This window comes from Montipora capricornis, chromosome 9 (assembly GCF_036669925.1).
Source record: "Montipora capricornis isolate CH-2021 chromosome 9, ASM3666992v2, whole genome shotgun sequence".
Lineage (NCBI taxonomy): Eukaryota > Metazoa > Cnidaria > Anthozoa > Scleractinia > Acroporidae > Montipora > Montipora capricornis.
The window spans coordinates 31,604,773-31,622,272 of record NC_090891.1 but is presented as its reverse complement, the minus strand read 5'-3'; the positions used below and the strand labels follow the sequence as shown (position 1 = coordinate 31,622,272).

The 17,500-nt window shown below is 40.9% G+C and overlaps 2 protein-coding genes across 8 annotated transcripts in view; both read left to right on the top strand.

Annotated features, from left to right (window-relative positions):
* The window catches only part of LOC138015829 (uncharacterized), an 11,415-nt gene extending 4,054 nt beyond the window's left edge, over nucleotides 1-7,361 (top strand). For 2 of the 4 annotated variants that reach the window (XM_068862946.1, XM_068862947.1), the window contains exons 5-9: nucleotides 869-936; nucleotides 1,113-1,199; nucleotides 4,019-4,234; nucleotides 6,410-6,538; nucleotides 6,631-6,766. In XM_068862946.1, the coding sequence (XP_068719047.1) occupies nucleotides 869-936; nucleotides 1,113-1,199; nucleotides 4,019-4,234; nucleotides 6,410-6,489 (451 nt within the window). In that variant the 3' untranslated portion in view covers nucleotides 6,490-6,538; nucleotides 6,631-6,766. Of the gene's footprint in view, nucleotides 1-868; nucleotides 937-1,112; nucleotides 1,200-4,018; nucleotides 4,235-6,409; nucleotides 6,539-6,617 lie in introns of all 4 variants that reach the window. The other 2 variants (XM_068862948.1, XM_068862949.1) reach the window with 2 other exon arrangements.
* A 1,317-nt stretch (nucleotides 7,362-8,678) lies between these two features.
* LOC138017098 (uncharacterized) lies at nucleotides 8,679-16,312 on the top strand. Of its 4 annotated transcripts, XM_068864297.1 has the most exons (8): nucleotides 8,719-8,796; nucleotides 9,200-9,281; nucleotides 9,790-10,040; nucleotides 11,853-12,016; nucleotides 13,088-13,188; nucleotides 13,904-13,962; nucleotides 14,534-14,626; nucleotides 15,096-16,312. In XM_068864297.1, exons 3-8 carry the CDS (start codon nucleotides 9,812-9,814, stop codon nucleotides 15,167-15,169), a joined length of 720 nt encoding a protein of 239 aa, XP_068720398.1. In that variant the 5' UTR covers nucleotides 8,719-8,796; nucleotides 9,200-9,281; nucleotides 9,790-9,811; the 3' UTR covers nucleotides 15,170-16,312. The 4 variants fall into 4 exon arrangements, with proteins under 4 accessions (XP_068720397.1, XP_068720398.1, XP_068720400.1 ...); XM_068864296.1 differs by lacking the exon at nucleotides 9,200-9,281 and having other exon boundaries at nucleotides 8,679-8,796; XM_068864299.1 differs by lacking the exons at nucleotides 8,719-8,796; nucleotides 9,200-9,281 and adding an exon at nucleotides 9,304-9,442.
* Nucleotides 16,313-17,500: the final 1,188 nt, after the last annotated feature.

Below are 17,500 nucleotides of genomic sequence, written 5' to 3'. Positions count from 1 at the left end.
TTTCTGTTTAAAAATACTGATATGGTTATCCTGTAATTTACGTGTAGATAGCGCAAACTAATTTTATTATTATTTGGGTGACACTAGATTACTATAACTATATAATTATACAGGGGTATATTTAAATATGGGAGGCACGGTGGCCTCATGGTTAGAGTGCTCGACTGTGGATCGAGTGGTCCGGGTTTGGGTCCTGGCCGGGGACATGGTGTTGTGTTCTTGGGCAAGACACTTAACTCCATCAGTGCCTCTCTCCACCCGGGTATATAAATGGGTAATGGCGAAAATGCTGGGGGTAACCCTACGATGGACTAGCATCCTCAAAAACCAACATTTGACTTGATTTGAGTTGATTGTTAATTTCAGTTTACAGTGTCCCCAATTAGTGCTCCAGTGCTAGAACGACTTGACACTTAAATATTAAGAGTTCCTTTCCTTTCCTATCCAATCCAGGGAGGAGTAGAAATACTCCTAATTGCTTCATGGTACAGAAACCAGAGATAACTTGAGTGCCGGCCTGGTGGGCCTTCTGGGCTCGTAACAGAGACTATATTTAATATTTGAACAAGAAGCACATGACCTAGAAGCATGTAACTTGCAACTCTTTTCCTTGGAACAAAGCTGGGGATTTGAATTTATGCCCAAATATGGACAAAAATAAGATCGAAGCTCATGTGGGAAAATGCATGAGCTACATTACATGGTCATGAGCTTCTGTGTGAACTGCATTTTTGGTGGCTGTTACCTGAACAAGATTTCAAAGGTTTTTACAAGAAGATTTAAGTACCGGTAGATTTTATTGTGTTTTTGTTGAGTTTTTTTTTTCTTAATTTCAGTGTGAATTTACAGAATGCTACTTTTTTTGCAGGGCAAGTGTTGTAGAACAGACAAGTCCTCAGCTACAGTATTATGAAGGATTTACTGCACAGCTTGGATGTAAGAAAATTATTATTATTATTTGGAATGTGTCCCCTGTTATTCCACAGATCTTGTTTCTAACAGGAAGTTTTAAGATAATTTAGAAGGTAGACAGAGAGGTCATGGGCTTGTATCCTTGACTTCAGTTTGCAGTAAGTTACTGTTCTCATCATTTGCAAATATGATATTTACAGATGAGTGTCCATTAATGAAGTGTTTGCCTTGCGACAGCAACATTTATTTGCGTGACAGCTATGGATGTCAAACTTGCCAGTGTGGAGGTAATCAACCCATAAAATTCAGTGTTTTGCCCAACTGTGTTATGTTGCCCAACTGTGTTATCTGCCTCATCCAATAATTGTTTATTAAATATCAACCAAGACGTCACGTTTTTAAAACGTGCGGGAATCATAATTGGCATAGAAAGTTTAAAGCTATCGTCCCTTGCTCCCGTCCAACCTTGTTCCCAGGGTCTTTCATCTCCCCAAACCCCGCTCCCTCTGAGGTGGGGAAGATGAAAGACCCTTGGGAGTGAAGGGGGTAGTTTCTAAAGAAACTGTGGTGCTGCGTCGGTGGGGAAGTAGTATACAAAAATGTGGTTTTATCAACGGAGTTGATAATGTAAATTGGCCACCGTACAGAGATTCTAAAAGCTGACGTTTCGAGCGTTAGCCCTTCGTCAGAGCGAATCGAAGAATTATGGGTTACGTGTAGTTTTTATAGTAGAGTAGGAGCTACGCTATTGGTGGTAACATGGCAACTTGAAAAATAGGAATATTTTTGTTAAATGAAAAGCGTTCGTTACTACCGTGAGGATTAAGGGTGCCGATTTGGAAGATGAATTTTTGTTCTAGATTCTTGCGGCTTTCCGTCGTACCTAGATGAAGGGAAAGGCCGCATATAGCCATGTGTTTTTTGGAGTGGTTAGGCAGATTAAAATGGCGAGCGACTGGCTTAGATGCATCTTTGTCATTCTTCTCAACATCGCGAAGATGTTCGCGGAATCGGTCACCTAGTCGTCTACCTGTCTCGCCAATGTATAATTTATTGCATAACGTACAGGTTATGCAATAAATGACATTTGCGGAGGTACATGTGAAACGATCGGTGATCTTAACAGATTGCTTAGGTCCCGATATCTTGCTAGTGTTAACAATGAAAAGACAAGTTTTGCATCGTGAGCGCGCGCATTTGAAGGTGCCGGGTTGCTCGTTAGTTTTGAGCGCGCTTCTAACTAAAAAGTTGCCTACGTTTTTGTCGCGTTTGAATAAAATAAGTGGAGGTTGCGAAAAGATTCTACCAGTCTCGGGATCATTTTGGAGTAATTTAAAATTATTAAGAATGATGCTTTTGACTGCGTGATTATGAGCATAGAAAGTGAGGGTGAATGGAATTCTGTCATTCTTATCTTTTTGTGACGTTTGTAGTGATGACTGTCGATCAAATTGTTGGGCGCGATGATGGCCCGCTTTGACCACAGAGACAGAGAATCTGTAGGTTTGTAGTGCACACTAGTACATAGCACGTTGCCACTAATAGAAACTTTGATATCTAGGAAAGCCAATGAAGTTTCCGAAATTTCCCAGGTATATTTAAGAGCCGGATGAAAAGAATTGACGGAGGTTATAAAATGATGGAGTTCTTCTCTGCTGGATGAAATAGCGCCGATACAATCGTCGATGTAGCGGCCGTAGAGTTCAGGTTTGGGGCCGTTGTACTGATTAAAAAATTGGTGTTCAACATATCCTACAAAAAGATTGGCATAGCTAGGTCCCATTCTTGTGCCCATCGCTGCACAATTAATTTGTTTGTAATAGTTGCCGGCGAATGAAAAACAATTAAGTGTTAAAACTAGTTCGGCATGGCGAAGGAGCGTTTGCGAGCTTGGTTCTTTGACAGTGCGTTGATCGAAAAAGTGTTTAAGTGCTTGAAGACCTTCGCTATTGGGAATGACTGTGTACAGAGATGTAATGTCCATAGTGAAAATAAGATTGTCTTAGCCGGAGAAATTGAAATCGCGCGGAAAATTTTTAGTGCGTGTGTACTGTCTTTAATGTATGATGGCAAAGATTTGACGATTGGCGTCATAATCCTGTCTAAGTAGCTAGAAATGAGTTCGGTGCGGCAACTACAGGCAGAAACGATAGGGCGACCTGGGTTGTTAGGTTTGTGAATTTTAGGCAAGAAGTAAATGCACGAAGTTCTAGGGGTGTTGATGATGAGATTAGTGGCAGTGTCCGGTAATTCTTGATTAACTATGAGATTCTGACTGGTGTCTTTGACAAGTTTTTGATTTTTGGAAGTGAGATGTTTCTGGATTTTGGAATAAAACGAGGTATCCGAAAGTTGCCGCTAAGCTTCTTTTTTGTAAAGGTCGGACCGCCAAACAACTACCGCGCCGCCTTTGTCGGCCGATTTGACAACTATGTCATTGCGTTTAGTAGGATTTTTAAGCTCCGTCCACTCTTCCGAGGAAAGGTTGGAAAATTTAGTGTTGCGATTGAATTTAAGTTTGTGAATGTCGTGACGGCATTTTTTGGTGAAAAAATCTAAAGAGGCAAATTGTCCCTTGGGAGTGAGGTTGGCTCCCGTCCTTCTCAGAACTTCTCAGAGACATGTACTAGTTGTAAACCGCACACGAATAGCCAGCAGTCTCAATTCGAGGCGTTCGCATTGTCTCCGTCATCGTTACGCAGACTCCCTATGTACCCCTATAGCGATGTTCTCTGTTTAGGGAGCTGTCTTTTGAGTTCAAACTTGCTAATTACTGAAAAAAACACCCTTTGTTTCGACGGCCAATCGACCTCTGGTTGGCACATTTACGCTAAAATATGACGTGACGATGAGAGTGTGTCGATTCCGCGTATTGATTGTTTTCCATGATCCTGACCGCCTTAAAAATGCATTTTCCGCGCTTAGTGAAGGCTTTTTGTTACTATTGGCTGTCTTGCTTGTATGCGTTTGTGATTACGTCATCCAATGGTAAACCGTTTTAACATCAAGCTGGTCATCACATTAATGTTTTCTCGTGCTTAGTGAAATTCATATCCTAGCAGTTAAAGACCTATCAACTCATCTTCAACCTCTGCTTTACTGACAGACGATGCTTGTGCAAATATCACATGCCCATTCTATGGAAATTGTCACCCAAGTGCTAACCAAAATACCACAGAATGTAAATGCGACATCATTTGTACTGCTATATATCACCCCGTGTGCGGAACAGACGGAGAAACACATGGCAATGAGTGTGCAATGAAATCTCATGCTTGTGTCAGACAGAAGGACATTAAGGTGGCTTACGACGGCGAGTGCAGTAAGTTAGATGGTTTGGCATTAATTCAGTGCGAGTGGCGCACAATCTCTGATTACCTCACAGGTGCATGGATCTGAGAAAAGAGTCAATTGAACCGGAGGGGGGGTGGGGTGGGGGGTTATTAGTCGTTAGCTTCTAGTCTTGGGCCCCCTAACACGATCTGCATTCAGCGGCGGGCAAGCAGTTGAGCGTCACTTTTCTCCGACTGGTGGACGCGGTTAATCTGTCTTCTTCCATAATGAAAGAAAGTCATGTCGTTTAAATAAGCCGTCTTTGCCCGTTATGAAAAGGATTCTCGATTTGGGAGTAACCTCCCTGAAAACATGTGAGTCACGGAATTCCTATTTCTTCAAACAGAAGAGCTCCAGGGCCTGGTTGCTCGAAAGCGGATTAACTTAATCCAGGCTTAGCGTAAACTTCTGTTTTATGCTTTCAAATTTTTGGTGAGTTTCTTTCGCTTATTTTCGTTGTTCAAGATTGACTTCCTCTGATGTAAAGGTTTGCCGTATATCAGCGTTGAACAGCGGAGTAGAGAAATAAACTCTTTGGTTATTGTTTAATCTGGGATTGGCCGTTTTTATACTAGAGACGCATAATTCGTCTGGGACGAACTTGGGAAAACATTTTTTCTGCGTCTGTTAAATTCGTCTAGTATAAAGACGGCCACAAGACGCATTATGCGTCTGGACGAAGAATCTATTTTAGTGCGTCTTCGAAGACGCACTAAACTGGAAAGTTCGTTCAGACGCATTATGCGTCTAGTGCCCGTCTTTATACTGGACGAATTTAACAGACGCAGAAAAAATGTTTGCCCAAGTTCGTCCAAGACGAATTATGCGTCTCATATATTTCGTCCAGTCTTTACACCAGACGGATAACATAAGAGACGCATGATTCATCTGGACGGATTATGCGTCTCTAGTATAAAAACGGCCATTAGCGCTAATCGGCTTTTGAAGAACCGGGCCCAGAATTAAGAGAAAGTTAAGAATCCCCTGCCTTTCGAATAATAAAACAGGCAAACCCACCTACAGTCATAACACTTAACTTCAACAAAATTTTAAAATCCCCTCCTGAGATGTCAGTGCACTCGCTTTACACGTGTGTAGTACATTTGCTACATTTCATTGTCACCCGCTGCTCAGCGATCAACGGTTTAAAATGCGTGCGGATTTCAATGATTAATGGTCACGAAGTGTCCTCCTGCTCATTACTCGTGTCTCAGAATACAGACAATAGGGAGTTCAAGAACCACGACGACTACGACAAAAAGCAGTAATATTTAACAATTATTCCATGAACGCGCGTTGGATATGAGATGGTAAATAGCCAACGAGGCGCGTAGCGCCGAGTTGGCTATAACCAGTCTCATATCCAACAATGCTCGTTTCGTTGAGTGCAAGTCTAAGTATATAACAAAGGTAAATTAAGCACCGTAAGAAAGATTTCTTAGCTGACATTTGGAGGGTTAGCCCTTTGTGAGAGAAAAGCGTCGATTCGCAAATCCTTTTTTACGGTGCCAACAGATTTACCTTGCGATCAACTCATTTGACGAAACTGTTACCGTGTTTCATTCGCCACCGACTACGTAGCACCAGCTTCTTTAGAAACTTGTCCCTTTACCCGCTCACACCAAGAGTGTTAAATTAGATAAGAGTGTTGTTATGGGATGGGTGGGCTCCCCAGAACAGTCACAAACGAATCTATTTTAGAATGCCCGTTCCCGCGAAAATTAGTTGTCATGTCCCTGTAAAAAAAAAAAAAAAAAACCTGCAAGAAGCAGTCACGCGTGACATGGCTTCTTCTGATTGGTTAAAATTGGCGGCCCTATGTTTGTTTTGCACGCAAAGTGTAGCTATAAATAAATCAATTTTTGACTGTGCCGGGCAAGACCGCAAAGTGATAGAACGACACTCTAATCTAATTCACTCTGGCTCATACCTGTTTTGATTCCGTTCTGGCCATTTACTATACTTTTTAAATGCGAGGCGACTTGCAATATTTGCCTCATGATATCACTTGCGCGTAGTCGTATTTGGAATAATACGCTCCAGGCTGTCATTGTTCGAAAACCCTTTGACCCAACAAGTGGGTAATTTCATCGGGAGCTGAAAATGCTGAACTTAGCTGGCCAACACACTCTTAATTTCTTGCTAACCTTTTCTGTATTTGCAGCCGGCGCCGCAAGCAAACCCAGTTTTTCAAGTCTGTCCCTGATGATGACTTTCTTGGGGTTCCTGTGGTACTTCGTCTAGGATGACACGTGTCGGAGGCGAATCTTTGTTTACATTTTTTGCCTCATGAGCATAAGCCTTTCCTTTTCTAATCTTTCAGAGTATCAGCCAAAACATCGGTACTGAATATTGAAAGTGCATTGCATAAGGAGCTACCTCTGACACTTTGAGTGCAATTTACCAGATATGATCTCTGAGTAATGACGCTTTGAAAATTCGAAATTTTACAAAGAAGGTATAGGCTCGTGAGAGCTTTTGCCACCCAATTGATACCTAATAACTCTCTCGCTGATAAAGCCGAAAGGCTTAAAATTGGAAATTTGACTGCGTTTATCACGTTCTTTTGCCTTTTGAAGTCAATTTGTAAAGAGCATGATACCTTCTCCAGCGAAGCTATGATCCTCGCAGTTATGAACGCAATTTTTGCAATTGCGTAAAGAAGCCTGAAAAATGCCTTCTGTCGGAAAACTCGTTTGTTAATGAGAAAATGTAAACAATGACGTCATTTATGATTCGCCTGTAGCACAAAGGACCTGGATGCCTGTGGAAAGAACATAAAAGCAAAAGCTGGTACAACGCATACTTGTTTTAGATTGATGTATTGTAATATTTAGCTGGCCAAAATAGTCTTCTTTACGGCATGTTCAAGGCGTTTTTTTCAGAGACAACTTATTCCGTTTTCTAATGTTTAAATGTGCAAGAATTTTCGACCGCCGTGGATCGACCCCAGGCTCTCTCTCTACAAACTAAACAAGACGCTCTAATTTAGATTTTTTTTAACTTAAATGTGTAATTTGGAAGTTATATAATCCTGGACAAATAAACAGTAGTTTTAATCTTTGTTTTGTTTTACTAACAATATGTAATGATTAAAGATAGAAGGATTATCTGTTTTTTATGGTTTCATTGGTATGTCTATAATATTGGTATGCCGTCGTTCAACCACACTTTGATTATTGCAGTGCTGTGTGGGGCAATTGTGGAAAATACCTCGCCAAAAAGCTCCAAAACCTCCAAACTCGGGTGAGAGGTATCATAACCTTCTCAAATTACGACTCTGACGCAGATGAACTCATCCATACCCTAGGATGGAGAAACCCGAACGATCAACGTGCGATCTCAAAATCCACGTTAATGTATAAAACGCTACGCAATTATAACCCTAATCCTAACCCTGAAGGTTTTACCATATTTGGATAATTTTGTACAATAGATAACCACTAAATAACAAAATACTCCACGTATCTTCCTGCAATACTCATGGCTCATAAAGCCTGGTTCAAACGCAAACGAAGTTCACTCGTCCAATGCAAACGCAAGGGAAGTAAGACACGCAAGCGCAGTTCAAGTCCTCTTTCCAAGATGGTGGACGAGAATCAACCTGTGTATTTTTTACCTTGTGTTTGCGTTTGCGTTTGCGTTTCTCCGGTTCACGGGTGTGGAATGCAAACGTAAGTAAATGGGAATTTTTCCGTTTCTTGCGTCTGCGCTTGCGTTTGCAATTGCATTTGCGTCATACATGTGAACCAGGCTTGAGTGTTTTTCATCCTGTGGATGTGAGGCAGCGATTATGGCACAAATTATCTCGATACGAATAATAATAAAATGGACTCCAAACTTCAAACAGGTATTCTGGTAATCATTTTTAGCGTCTGAAAGACGTTTTCGGGGTTATTTTACAAATCTGACCTAGGTACTGACATAGCCCTTCACTATAAAAGACCTCATGAAATGGCATCGTAGGAGGTGTTGTTTCGAAGCTACCCTCGAATCTGGAGCCGTCAGTATGGTCATTTGCTTTTGTGGACCTCCCCAGAAGGCGGTGATTGCTCTCGTTCCCAGTTGCGCCAAGCGCGTCTACTTCGCAACAGTAGCCGTCAGGGATTAGCCTGCAAACGCAGACGTATTTCCGGCGGTCGTTTCTCTCCCCCGAAAAACGACCGCCGGAAATACGTCTGCGTTCGCAGGCTATCAGGGTTGAAAGGGTGGTTGTTTCAAATGGTTGGTGCATACTCAGCCAGTGCACAAGCAACACAAACGTTCAATTATCAGCTAGTACTTTTTTTTAATACTAAGATAAACAAACACAAAGAAGTTTCTCGTAATCCTTATACATTCCAGCGCAAATGTATGAAAAGCCGCACACCGATTTTTACTGTGGAGAAAGTTGTATGCAAATTCGGGTGAATACGTGATTGTAGCCGATATGACGTCAGCCGAAAACACTTTGAATTAAAATATACTTTGGTTGAAGGTAGAGTCACGCATGAAAATCGGTAAAATTGCTTGCACAGAAAAGGCAATAACAGTGGAATAAATATCAAATAGGTGAGGCAGAATAATAGTTAAAATAACATAATTCAGGTTGTGTTCTTAAATGCTCGCCGTGATTTGATGTTACACTGAAAATTCGCAAGAACATATGTGCAAGGTAATTAACTTTAAGGTAATCCTTCATGAGCCTTGTTACAATATCAGACATGCAGAAAATCAGTCATTCCATGGTCATTTGGGTTTTATCCAACCAATGCGATCAATTTGTACCGTAAAGTTCAGTTGGTGATGTTGAAGTATCACTGCTTTTGTAAAGCTCGTTCGATGTTTTAATTTGGTCGTCGTCTTTTATTCACTACGATTGTTGGTGAATCAAGCGAATGATCGAGGATGGTGACAAGGAAAATGAAACGAAACAAGAAATTACTTTTCTCATCATGCTTTTTGCTTGTCTCAGGTCTAAAAAGATGCACTTTGAACATAGTTGTGATATGCTTTCAGCTGTGCCTTTGGAGATTTCAACCATAGTTGGCATTGAGGTGTGATGGAAGATGAGGAATCTGGAAATGGAAACCGGAATACTAAGTCCAGAATTCCGAAAAGTATTACAGTAAACAGAAAAATCCCCTAGCCTTATCAAGGGTCCAATAAAAGGAAAATTCCAGCTCTTTTTAGTGTTGTCTAAGGGAAGTTGGCCAACGTAAGATGAGTTCAACAATTTCTGCATTTACTGAGGTACCAGGACTCGAAAAATACAGACGAATAGTTAAATAGTTAAGAAGTTACCCTTTAGACTTCTATCAGCGTTCACTGTGTTATGGAGAACAATGTATTGATAGACAGTGAGAACAAACTACACTCTTGAAAAGGTTTGTTGTCCCAACCTCGTCCCCACGATCTCTTCTCGACGAAAATGAAGACCCTGGAAACGAGGTTGTTGTTGCCCGTTTGTGAAATGATCCTTTCGAATAATAACGAATGACAACGTGTTTTATTGTGCAGTAAACTGTGCTATGCATTCTGTTTACAGTGGTATTAATATTTCAGGTAGACTGAGTTGCACCCTGGTATGGCTCCTCCAAAAGCACGGTATCACCTTATTTTGCAGTCAGTGGCAGCTTTTCTTTTCATTCAACATGCCTCAACAGAGATTCGACTAGAATGCCCGAGTTTTGAGAGGGTCTTTCATCCTGTGAAACCTCAGACCTCTAACGCGCCTTACATGCTCAATGTAAGCGATGAAGACGGGCGCTTTGATTATAATACGCATTATGGGCCGATTCAGATGACGCACACAAGTAAGATACTAAACCCACTGTTACACTGTGCAATTTTTGGTGCAACTTGCCTCGCAACGCCATTTCTACAAACGTTCTTACATTACAAAACAATTTCTTTCACGGGTGTTCGGTGATCAGATGAGGTTAAAGGAACATTTTCATTGCCTTGTGCCGCAAATCGTTGCAACACAAGTTGCAGGACAGATGTTACAGTCTGTGCAATGCTTAAAAAATTTATTGCAACCGTTGCGGAAAGTTGAACCCAATTCTACCTTCCGCAACGGTTTCTGGCCATTGCAAGGTATGTTACATTGGGCAATGATTCGTGCAACTTGTCTAGCAATGGCGTTGGGAGACAAGTTGCCGAAAAATTGCACAGGTTCGTTTTTCATCGCCATGCTGTGTCGCACACAGCTTTTGCCATATATTGAGAAAAAAGCAACACCAACTTGTTGCCCTCGTTTTCAATTTCTCACGCCTAGTTTTACCTTGTGATTGGATCATTTGAAAGTCTTCTCTGTTGTGATTGGTCATAATTCAAATAATAAGCCGTGCCGATTTGGCATAGAGCTTAGTTTTTTCTGAGAAGATGTTCACATGTTTTCTCCGGCAGTCAGGGGCCATATTAGCCTCAGGCGAGTGCAATTTGAGAACTTTCAAAACATCACGAAAGACCATAAATCACGAAATGCACGAGCAACAAGTTCATAAATTTTTCTATTTATTATATACTCAACAAAGTTACTCCATCGCTGAGTTTTCATAGAAACTTCCGTCTTGCACTCTATAATTTATTTATGCATTCGTCATCAATAAGAAACGCGCCTCGTGTCTGTTGTGTATATTTAGCAGCTATTCCACTGACACTGAAGTGAATAGTTGTTTTAGTAAATACTAAAATAGTGAGATAATATAGCACAAAAAGATGATTTTATCTCATTTATTCCTGCAAAGATTATAACAGTTTTGAGCGCAAATTCCGCGCTCGGAGGTGAATAGCAAAGAATATCTGGAGTTTGAGTAGCCAATCAGCGCGCGAGTTCAACGCTATCCACTGTTTTAGTATATACTAAACTAAAATAGTTTATAAGGTCAGGTGAAGAGATGACCATTGCCTTAAAAGTTGTTATTTTCATCTTCGGATGAACGATTTTCGAGTTCAGAGTGTAGAATTCGTGATTACAGAGAACTGGAGAAATTGTGAAGAGATAGAACATTTTGTCGCGGACTGCCCTTTTTAGAATGAACTCCGAAGGACGGAGAACTATTAGGTTTAGAATGGGGCATGATACGTCAAGTAAGCAACATAATATTTGGGTTTGCATAACTGTCTCGAATTCCCTCAACTCCCCCGAGTGTTTAGATCAGGCTATGGAAACAAGGAAAAAAAGTCCTCTATTGCTTTTATAAAATATTTCTCAAAGATAATTCGACAATTGAAGGAAAATGCTGTTTTTTTTTACTTCTTGATTGAAACAGCCAATCAAAACGCTCGTCTGACAATACATGATGACCAATCAAAATTCGTGTGATGTCACAGCCCTGTTTCCATACTCTAATCTAAACACAGCTATTGACCAATGAGAGTTGCGGGTACTGTCCTAATTATTTAATAAAAAACGTCGAAGGATCGTGCAGTTTACCGTATAAATAGGTAAAAGACATGGACAAGACTTCAGTATTAACAGCTTGTAAACCAATCATGTGACATTACTGAGACTCTCCTTTTAAGAACTTGTGAGTTTTGCCTTTGGTGTTTGTTTGAATTTAAAGTGCCCCTATTTCGTTTTGAGGTCACATTGCATTTTGGAATCCTTTGTATCATTTCAGTATCGCTGAATGGTACTCCGAATGGTAACACAACAGAGACGTTTGTTGGATTCATCATCAACGTGTACAATGAGTTTGAAGATGAAGAAAGTGGCCAATTCGTGAAGCCACCGCCTGAGGGAACGTCTGTCACGGAGTGTCATTATCTTGCAAGATCGTACTTCGTACGTAGTACACTTTCATTCAGATTTTTTTTATGCTTACGTTAAGTGATATTTGTGTTGGCAATTACAACTTCTTAGAGTACGACAAGAAACGCTAAAAATGGAGAAATATTTTCTCATCATTATTGGCTCAGTAGCATAGGTCCATCTTCACCTTGATTTCCTCATCGAGCAGGCAAGTAGTTTGTGCTGAATATTTATTGGGCTTTTTGTACTTGGCGGTCTCTGAAAGTTTGAGTCCGATGTCCGAGATAATCTATGTGGCGTGATGCTCTGAAAATGCTAAGATCTTAGAAAGATTCTATTACCTTGGGTGCCAGAGGCTATTTTTTTCGTTTGAATTTGGAGGGCTTAAGCGACGGAATCTGCTCTTCCCTCTTCGTGATCGCGGTGGAAGTAATTTCTTTAATTCAAAGCGACCAAAAAAAAGGACACCTAGAGTAAAGAGTGTTTGGCCTCATTAGCGCTTTTCACTTCCGGTAATTTATCAATTTTAAATGGCTAATATTTCTCTGATTACTAATAACCAAAGGTTTAGACTTGAGAAGATGACGAAGTTTAAGGAGTTCTTGCACTTTTGAAACCAATTATATTACGCAAACTGGTATGTTGATGAGACAAAGTGTTTTGGAGCTCGGTTACTTTCGGTTACTTGACGATGACGTCGACCATGATAATGATGATGATGACGATGACGTGTACGCCGATCACGACGACGACAACGGCGACGACGACTTGACGATGATGATGATGACGACGTTGACTATGATGATGCATCGGATCATTGGACAACCCAAGTAAACACTTCATGATGGCGATCAATAGACCATATTCGTATTTTCGGTATTGGACTGGAACTAGCTTGCAATGGAGGCTAATGCGGGGGAATCTTTTCAAATGCAAATACTTTCTAATATATTCCCCCGCATTAGCCTCCATTGCAAGCTAGTTCCAGTCCAATACCGAGAATACGAATATTGTCTATTTGCGCAACAGACGAGGCATATTCACATGTTTACGCCTCAATTTACCCTAATTAATCACTGTTCAATTCTGTCAATTTTCCGAAAGAACGAGGTGGTTCAAAACTCCACCAGCAGTATGGAGTGGACCAGTTTTCAAATCAAATGGAAATCTCCAAGGAAATACCCCGCGGGAAAGATCATCATAAGGTACCTTTATTTTATAAGCTTTGCAGGGCATCGGATGTAATAAAGAGAAAGTCAGTATCAGTCTTAAAAAGAGAAGACCACAAGGAACACGCAAAACTTCATCCTCTTTTCCTTTCGGTCCGCGTCTATCTACAGGATGGAGGACTTGACGGCTAAAGACATCATTTCCTTGCATTTCTTTTCATTGTTAAAAAATTGTATCGAAACTGATTATTCTCTCATTGGAAGCGAATAATCTATTGGTTAAGATTTTTCACTGATACAACTTTTCTAATGCCATTTTACACTGTAGTGTTATCATAAACGGAAGACGCAAAATAAAAGATCGATTGATTGATGGGAAATACAAGCTGTCATCGTACAATATCCAATCATTATGCAAAAAAATACTGTTATTAGTAATTTATTGTGTTTCGGGGTTGTTGCTTCAAATGCAAAGGAAATGTATGCAATTTGGAAGGATTTGTTTGGTTGGATACCAAGCAGTTTTTTGGGAAAGAGCAACACATTTACTAATCCTCTTGCTCAGTGGACCATGCATAATCGCTAAAACCCAATCCATTTTCAGCATCCGAACGGTTCTCCTGGCCTCCTCTATTTCAGCCAGTCTTCTTTATTTCAGCACTTCAACATTCTCGAGAAATTTTACACGTAATTTAGCAAAAGACTAATTTTTTGCCAGACTAAGAGTTACAATCATGCTGGTTTTTCCTAGGGCTAGCGTGGTGAAAGAACACGGTGTCTACTGGGATGGAATAACTTTGACCCTACACTGTAAGTATTTTTCACAAGGTTTATTGCGACGAATTACACAAAAGAAAAACATGAAGCAAAGAAGCTCCTTCAGATAGGGAGTATCTGATGGATACTGAACTCATGAACCAGCATCTGGTCGAACAATGGTATAGTTTTCTTTAACAGGTCAGAGCCTACAGCGTTGGTCGACTCTTACCGGGATTCCATTTCAGTTATATCTCAGATAGTACGTATTCTACAGCACTGCCCGCTAAATTTGCTAGCAACTATTTCAAAAGCCAATAAGATTTATTCGTTTTTAGGATTTTTACGCCTGCCTATCATTTTGTGGCAGTTGAACGTTCCCTTATACTTCAACTAGTTACCATTCCCGCGCGCCTGATTACCCCAGAGATGTAATAAATGTCTAAGTAGCCTCGTTTTCTCCGTCTGTACTGAAATTACAGGTCCTCGGTTTTTTCCCGTTAATTTATAGTCTGCGCGCTTCCCGTTTGGGTCATAACTCATTAAGTACCTCGAACTCGGTTAGTAAGAGGTATTTAATAGAATTCATTTTTAACAAACAATCCAATGTTGTCTTTTTTGACAGACGAGTGTCCCACGCCAAGGTGCTATCTTCCTAGAGGGTGTCCTTATGGCCTTGCAAAATCGAAGTTTGGATGTACAAGTTGCGAATGTGCAGGTTCGTTGAATTAAATTGGTGATGAACTGAGCTGTTGTCGTTGCTGTTGTTTGGTTTGGCTGTCGCAAAGCGACAGATCCACGTTACTGTTAGTCCCCCTTGCGATCATGAGCTCTGCAGTGGCTCACAAGTCCAATATCGGATCCACAGACTTTTGGACATCTCTCACAGGGGTAGCATCCAGGCGCTTACATTCGCTCCTTGCGGCGGAGACGACGTTCTTTGAATTCTTCTATTCAGTCGGCACTCCTCAAACTTTGGCCATACCAGCCTTGACCGCTGTCCTCCAATTAGTTTTGTCCCTGGCAAGGGTTTCAAAGTCCGATATGCCGCTGGCCAAATGCGGCATATCGAACTGAGTTAGCATCAGAGGAAAGAGTACTTATTTCTGCCCCAAGCGAGCACTGTACTTTACATTTAAGTTTAAATACAAACAGTGAAATTATTTTTCTTTAACTCTACTTTACAGGTGCAGCATCTATTAGCGTTCCATTCTCTTGCCTTCTTCTGATTCTTCTTACTATATGGCACAATTTGATGTGAAATCTTAGTCACACGTGTGGCACCCATATCGACGTCATGGCGTGTGCACACTCAGGACCAAGCCTCCGATGTGAATCTCGACTGACCGGTTGAAGATCCTCATTTGCAGAACACTACTGATTTGCCATAAAGATAGATAGATGCTTGTTTATTCTCCCCATTTGTAGTATTTACTGAATTGCCGGGTTGGCAAGCGATAAATGATACCGGCATACTCACACACTACGTTAATATTTTACAGTATAGCGAAGTCATTTAGTTTATTGGTCCGACCAGGTACGGGTCTCAGATTGTAGTAACGCAGAGAGTGTTCACGCTCTTGGTACACGTGGGAGGGGATAACATTCATGAGGGGTGGATGCTGACGCGCACTTTTGACGAACCACTCATAGGCTGCAGCTCCCTGACTCCAAATGTGTCTTGGTTAGCCATGGTCAAAGCGCAACGGTAATCTAACTTACCGAACACTATCCTTAGAGCTTTTCTTTGAATGGATTCTAGGAGACCTTCTAAGTGTGTTGGTAGGGCCGTCTTGAAAGGGGAAGCATACTCGATAACTGATCTCATTAAACTACAATAAACTGACACTAAATTCTGACAGTTTCAAGCCAGCCTTTTCAAAGGAATGCCAGGCAAATAGCCGTTTTAGGGCCTTCTTCGCAAACTTCATTCCAAGTTAGGAACTGCGATATAATCATCTGTAAAAGTTTATAGTTGGAAACTCTCTTAGTGGCTGCGGCATTTAACTGTATAGAACCTACAACAAAGGCTGGTATTTCAGAAAGCTTATAACCATTTCTTTGCATTTCTTTTCATAATTAAGCTTCATGTCGCTTTTTGAAGCGTATCTATTTCCACTGCAATGAGAGGTAAATAAATTGGTGAAAGGCTAGGAATTATTTCGAAAACAAACCGTATCATCAACACATTTCCTCTATTAAGCCACACTCTACGCAAATTGTTTACCAGGATCGCAAACAGTAATGGGGCCAGTTTCGTTCCTTGTGGGACTCCCCCATGGATCCCCCCATGGGGGATGTCAAGGTCCCAACGTTGTTAAAGTGAACCGTTTTATTTATTTATTTGATTTCTAACTTGAAAAGAAGAAGAAGCACCTGACTTTATAAAAAGTTTTTTCAAACAGTGTGGCCTTATTTTCACCCATTTTCGCCGTTAGCACCATTTCTTTATGGCGTTAAAATGTAGATCATTTCTGTTATCTTATCATCAGCTCTTTCGTGTGTTTCTTGCCAGATTCTTCGACTCATTGGACAAAAGCAATATTTTGCTCCAGAACCAAGTCACTAACGAGGAAGATCTTCGCATGGAAATCCTAATTCTAATGTGGATGTAGTGATATCCAGGGGCACGTAACGAAAATTATTTCCAAAACGCATAGTAATAGGAAAGAAACTTACAAGAAAACGCTAATAACACATTGTTTTTGACTTTTTAAATTTTTCTGGGGAAAAAAGGTGTTCCGTACTCCCAGGATGATTATGACCAATTTTTTAGCTCCCAGCTAGATAGTGAGGGAAATTACACAAACAGCCGACTTTGTGTCACTGTTTCCCAGCCAGCAAAGAACCTCGCGTGCAATGTAAACCGCTCCTCAAAGCGGTGAAAACAGGTCTTTTTTTTCAACATGCGATAAGTTGAACCAGCGTGTTGTGAAAATCTCAGTCAATAAGAAAATGTTATTTATCGGTAGAATAAACAGTTTTAATTAAGTCACTGTTTGTGTAATTTCCCTGTGCTTAAATGACACATGAAAGCAGAGTTAGGTTGCTTCTCTCCTGTGGTTGAACTTCAAGGGTTTTTCTCCGCCGTACTCTAATTTTTCTCCATCATTGTAACTTACAGTTAAGGGCTCGGTAATTAACTTTTGAGGTAAAGCGCACGCGTTTTAGTGTCGTGGAGTCTAACAGCATGAGGAATGAACAGTGCTTTTCTAGAACAGTTTCGCGGTCGCTAAGAATATCGTAAAAGGTTCGTTTAAAGTACCTGAAGAAACAAGCAGAGTTTCTTCGGTTTTTTCTAGGTAGCGGGGTACCTCTTGCTCTAAAAGCCACGCATTCACCAACTGAGCCACGCCTGCTCCTCGGTAGGCATGTGTGTGTCGGGTATCTTCGCACTTTTTGCTCAGTCTTTGGTATGTTCCTACTATCCGCAGAGGCCGATTGAGTACTGATTTTTGCGGATTTATCCAACACGGTATTGCTATGAGGAGAACCTTTCTCGAAGTTAACAATGCGTACGCGTTGTACAACCCTGTCACTAAGTGATTTCGATCCACTCTTGCAAAACATAGACATTTGGTCATCAGTTCTT